The 6,316-nt window shown below is 33.5% G+C and overlaps 1 protein-coding gene across 1 annotated transcript; it reads left to right on the forward strand.

Moving 5' to 3' along the window:
* Positions 1-184: 184 nt before the first annotated feature.
* Positions 185-5,588, forward strand: Mybbp1A (MYB binding protein 1a). The gene is made up of 10 exons (XM_018521989.1): positions 185-443; positions 1,007-1,201; positions 1,278-1,673; positions 1,776-2,359; positions 2,463-2,575; positions 2,651-3,174; positions 3,283-3,918; positions 4,046-4,294; positions 4,378-4,808; positions 4,984-5,588. Exons 1-10 carry the CDS (start codon positions 252-254, stop codon positions 5,420-5,422), a joined length of 3,759 nt encoding a protein of 1,252 aa, XP_018377491.1. The 5' UTR covers positions 185-251; the 3' UTR covers positions 5,423-5,588.
* Positions 5,589-6,316: the final 728 nt, after the last annotated feature.

Below are 6,316 nucleotides of genomic sequence, written 5' to 3' on the forward strand. Positions count from 1 at the left end.
CCAATAGGAAAGATTAATCCAACCCAGGTTGGTGCAAACCCGATCGGGCCGAAAACGTTATTAATGTTTCGAGTGTGTTACACTGTGTCGATTTGTGTCTCCTAAAAGGAAAGCAGCCATAATTCAGTGGGTTCAGCCACAGAAAATAGACCTAAAAACAACATTTGACATTTGGTGAATTTTTAGGCAGGGATTTGTTGAATTTTTTTTAACCCACGATAACCCTGTCGGAAACAATTAGAAAGATCAAGATGTCCGCTGCCATGCACGTACCGCGCGATACGCACATGGCAGAGATGTTTTCGGATATGTCTGGACAACCAAAGATGGGTAGAACTTATTTCAATATATTGGATAATTTTAACCAGTTGAAGGACAGCAATTCATCCGTGAGATTAAATAGCGGAGTCGCGCTACTGAATTATATACATCAACATAATACGGTAAATACATTACGTTAACAACCGGGCTGCCTTCCACTTAACACTCACAATGCTCCTGGAATCATTTCATCCTTATCGTTTGTCAAATGTTAAAAAATGATGTTGTGAGCGTTAAGTGGAACGCAGCTTCAGAAGCACAATGCCGAAACCATATATATGAGGTACGGATGGAATCGAATCCGGACCTGGGTACCTATCATAGAACAAGTCGGAATCGATTCCGATAGGAATAATTTAATTATTCCCTAGACTTCTGTTGTGTTTTCTGGAGGAAACAAAATAATTCCAATCGGAATCCATTCCGATTATTTCCATAATAGGTACCTTGATTATAAGTCTGTGGGCCATCCGCGAGAAGCCACCCGACGCCTCGAAGTTTTAATTCATAGAAAAAGTTCTAGTTCTTAGAACTAGAAGAAGATGAAAAGTTAGTTTAACCGAGATTAAAGTTGAATTGCATTGATAGAAATGGATATTAAATTGTATACATTAAGAAGAAAGATCTAATTTATATGAAATACTTGACAAATTGTTACGTTGTAATGTATGATCTATCTTTGCAGGATCAGAATGATAAAGAGTTGGATCTTGCCTTGATCAAGATGGTTGCCAGATTGGGATCTTCAATAACATCCACCAGAACAGGCTTTTATAGTACCTTGACAGTTTTTCTGATGATGCATCCTGATACTTCAGTAGAAAAACTTCTATCCATAATGAATACTCAGTTGCGTCCAGCTGGCAGTAATCTTAAAAGCGTAAGATCTAAAATCTTGTTTTTATTTTGTTTTATAGGAATAATATTTAAAGAAATACTGAAATTTCTCTTTGTAGGAGAATGCCGACATATATATGGGACGTATACTGCTTTGTGGTGCTTTGATTAGGTCCAAATTACTTGCTCGGAACAGTGTTGAGATGCAACAGCAGATTATGGAGATTCTATTAAATGCTGGCAAGAAACGCAGCTATTTATCATTTATTTCCACTATGTTTCTCAGCGAGTTTATTATTCAGCTTGATATTGAATCTATCAAAGATGTTTGGCTAATTGTTGAGAAAGAAATTGGCAAACCATGGTCTGAACAAACTTTGGATACATTCTATATGCTGCTGATTCTTAGGGACAAACATCCTTCGTTAGTTAACCATAAATTTTTAAAGCAACACTTAGGTATAACTGAGATAATTACCAAGGAGTCTATAAAAGATATTGTTCAACTATTAACGGTTTGTATTTAACAAGACTTGAGTAATCTTTTCTGTGTATTTTTATCCCACAGTAAATATTCGTGTTAAAATAGATTTTTAAATATTTTTTTTATTTTTCAGGCTTTACTTCGAATTGTCTCTTATCAACATCCAGTGTTTAAACTATTTTGTGAAAAACTGGTAGCGACTGAATTTGTGGTAGACTTTTGGAAAGGTATCGATCAGAAATTTATTAAACCGTCAAAGAGTGATGAATACATTGCTGTAGAAATGCTACGACTAATACTTCTTAATGTTACGGATAAAACCGTAATTCCTTCGTTATTGTCTCCAAATTTTCTGCAACACATGTTAAAAAGATTTTCGATTTGTAAGAAGAATAGAAATGATGAAGTATTGATGGCATTCAAGAAAGTTTTACATTTGGTAGTGTCTGCCACAAATGACAAAGATATCAAGACAAAAACACAACTGAGTATATTGAAGAAGTTAATATTGCATCCTGGTGACTTAATGATAGAAAAGAAGACAGGTGTTAAGGTGATTCAAATAATTATGGGAAATTTGAGGATAGACGGTATTAAGAAGTTAAGCCAATTATATAGAGAAATTACAGAAAATAAGACGACTAAAGAAAGAGAGGGTACAAAGATGGAATTTTGGACAAATGCCGAACGAAGTTACACAGCACAGCTACTAACAAAGTGAGCATAATTAGTATTAACAGTGTAAATGATTTTATATAATGAACAGAGATTAAAATATTTTAATATTTCTTATTGGACTAAATATATTTCTTTTCATTAGATTAATGGGTCGTCCAGAGACATTCTTGGATCAGGACTGGAGACTTGAGCAACTGATATTCCTGTTTAATTATGGATTATGTGAGGTGTCAGATGTTGGAATAGAACTAGCACGTAAATATAAGCTACATATACACGTATCTTTTAAATTGTTATATGAGCTGAAATAAATTTAATTATTATTTTCAGAACAATTTAAAGATTCCTTTTATCGTGCTCTGGATTATAAATTACCAAAATTGGATAATGCACGAAACCTATTAAGTGCACTTGTTCATAATTTAGATTCGAAATTGCAATCTAATATGATCAGATTACGATCACCATTAAATGACGCAGCAGCCGATGCTTGGAAAAGAGTGACAGACTTGATTGAAAAACTAGAGAAAAGTACAAAATATTCGGAAGCTTTACCGATATTTCATACAATGAATTTGCACATGGGTCTACAATTATTCTCAAATCCTGAAATGGCGATTATGTCGATTAATGAACTTCAATGTTGTTATGAGAGATTAAGTAAAAAATCCAAGAAACATAAAAAGCTCAATAACACAGTTACTGAAGAAGAACCGGAATGGGTTGAAGTAGTAGTGGATCTTTTGTTATCTCTTTTGTCCAAGAACGACCATTTATTCCGTTCATTGGTTGGCTCTGTGTTTCCACATATCTGTCCATACCTAACTCCATCTGCAGTCCATCAGATATTGGCCGTAAGTTTTTGTTTATACAATTTTTATAAGATTAATCTGTATATAACTGAAAAGTATGGAATGTTTGAAAAAATTGTATAAGTACACATGTTATACTTTTTATTTCAGGTATTAGATATTAAAAATACTCAAAAGACGCTCACTACAAAGCAAAATGACGATGACGATTCCTCTGGTATAGAAAGCGAATCAGATAATGAGGAAGATGAAGAGAAGGAAAGTGTTTCAAATGATGAAGTTTTATCGAAAAGTGAATCTGAGTCCGACTCAAGTGAGAATGAGAACGAGGATGAGGATGAAACCATGACCGATAAATTGAGGATAGCGTTACATCAAGCTTTGGGAGATGCTGCAATGAAAACCGATGACGAGGATATTGACGTAGATGAAATAGACGAGGAAGAGGGCAAACGATTGGACAAATCGTTAGCAGCAGCTTTTAAAGCTTTTCGAGAGAATCAGCAGGCTCGCTCTAAAAAGCAAGGAAAGACGAGTCAGGCATTGATGCACTTCAGAGCTCGCGTTATAGATCTGTTACAGATTTATCTAGAAACTAGCCCATCTATGGCGGTCACTCTAGATATGGTCGTACCACTTTTCGCTCTGCTGGAATTTTGTATAAAAGATCCGCACCAAGAACCACTCGCGTTTAGAATTCGGACTTGCTTAAAAAAGTTATCGACGGTGAAAAAGTTTAAAGATACAACGAATGTTGATGAGACTTTATTAACGACAGTGTTAAAGGTAAAATCTCAATCCCAACTCGCCGGCTCGCGTAAAGTAGCCACGGCAGTATCGCTTCAGATTATTTGTAATAATTAAGTTTGTATCATATTTGCCGATTAAATGATATATAATATATCTTTTTAAGGCTTTGATTGAAAAAGGAGAGCGTTCTGCTTCAGTCTGTCAAGAACTCAATGATAAATTAGCGGAATGCTGCACCTTCCTTGTAAGATGCGCGCAACAAGCTAACTTGTCTACCGAAAGTATTGTAGAAATTTATAGTAAAAATTTAACTGCGTTCTTTAAGCAGAGAGACTGTGTGCTTTCACATATGTTGTTCAAGGGTGTATTACAATTGTGTTGGGAAGATAATTGGCAGCTGGCGCTTTTGTTGGTATGTATTTAAAATGACTTAATATTTTCTAATATCTTGTTTAAAATATATCTTTCTTTATAGAATGTCATTTGATTGTTTAGGTAGACTTTGCTTTTGATAGCAGTATTCGATACTTTCGTAGAAATCAAGCGCTTGAATTGTTATTAATTTTTTATAATAATAACCGATTACTGAACATGAATACCAAGTATGCCGACGTGAAAATGAAATTAGAAACGACGCTTTATAAAAACACTATAAATACATTTAAAGAGACATGTAATCTACATATGAATGATGGACAGTCTACTTTGTGTAATAATGTTAGGGCGCAGAAAAATGTTTTACAGAAGTTTATTGGACATCTTTTGATGCTATTGCGCCTTATTCACACACGATGTTTGACAAAAGCATGGGATTGGCAAACTGTTAAAATGGCATTAATAAATTACAGAAGCCAATACAGTCTTTCCGGAGATACAAAAATTGCCTACAACAAGCTGGCAGCAGATATTGGAGTACCTCTCAATTTGTAGGTGGCATAATTTAATTTGATTCTCAAAAATTGTCTTGTTTTTATGTTTTACGCACCGCGCGCGCGCGCGCGTACACACGCACACACACGCACGCACGCACACGTACATATATATGTATATATTTTTTTTAACTTGTGATGTTTTTTATATTATTTGATATATTGTCATTAGGCCATCAAAGAAGGATAATACTAAGTTAAATAGTCCCAATGATACTATTTCACAAAGTAATGGCAAACAAAGCATTATCGGATCTCAAAACGGAAAAACAAGTGATTCGGAAGAAGAAAAAGAAGAAGAGGAAGAACAAGAAGAGACTGTACATAGTAATAATGAACAGAAAAAGAGAAGAAAGAATAAAAGTACACAAAGGGAGAAACAATTACTGAAGAAAGAAGCGCGTGAATTACGCGCAAAAATTATGTCTCAAGATATAGAACCGTTTAATTTTAGCAATGTCAGTTTATCAGAAAATGAAGACACGACAGAATTCATTCAAAATGGGAATTTACATGACCAGTCTATAAACTCGAAAGCACCACAGAAAAGAAATCAGACGATGGAGGACGATCGTGAATCCAAAAGAAGGAAACGTGTTAATCCTGTTTGATCGAATTTATAAACTTGCAAGAATAAAAGATGATGAAATATGCATATAGCACGAAAATTAAGAAATGTTTAGAGTACGCCAAATAATTATTCATACATGAAATAAAAGGTCTGTGTACATGTGCAACTGTAATTATTACTTTTTGTTATGAAAAATGAATAATCAGTGATACATTGATTATTTAAAAATTTACATACTGATTTTATGTAAAAAATACGTATTGATTTTTCTTTATCTCTTTAGTTGATTAAGTTGGTATAGAAATATACAAGATCAAACCGGCCTTTGGGTAATTGACACAAAATCTAAGAATAGATAAACTATTTTTAGAACTTTCATTGAATCATCATTTTAATCATAATTATGTTATGTCATGGACTAAAAGGTTGCAACGCTTTTTTTCGATGGGTTTCGGAATACAGCCTACTCACCGATCGATTGGTTCTTATTTGTCGATCCATGAATAAGAACCAATTACTCGGTGAATAAATTGCGTTCCGGAAAATCCATAAAAAAAAGTATTGCAACCTTTTTGTTCCCGACCGTATATTGTTATTTTAATTGGCTTTATCAGTTGTAATTTCTGACGAATATTTATGACTTGTTGAAGTAGTTTACATTTACGCAGACAAATTTTTATTAGTTGATTATATTATGTCTTTTATTTTGTGTGTGTGTATATATGTATATGTACACGCACATGCACATATATATACATATATATACACACATGTATATATAATATCTCTTTATAATTACATTTATTTATCTTAATAAAATTATTATAAGAACAAACGATTCTTAATTCAAACAACAATATCAAGAGTATATAGGGCACTTAAGAGTCAAATATAAAGAGAAAATTATTTAAAACATAAAAACTCAAACCAGAAG

The sequence above is a fragment of the Trachymyrmex cornetzi genome, unplaced genomic scaffold (assembly GCF_001594075.2).
Source record: "Trachymyrmex cornetzi isolate Tcor2-1 unplaced genomic scaffold, Tcor1.1 C4008826, whole genome shotgun sequence".
Lineage (NCBI taxonomy): Eukaryota > Metazoa > Arthropoda > Insecta > Hymenoptera > Formicidae > Trachymyrmex > Trachymyrmex cornetzi.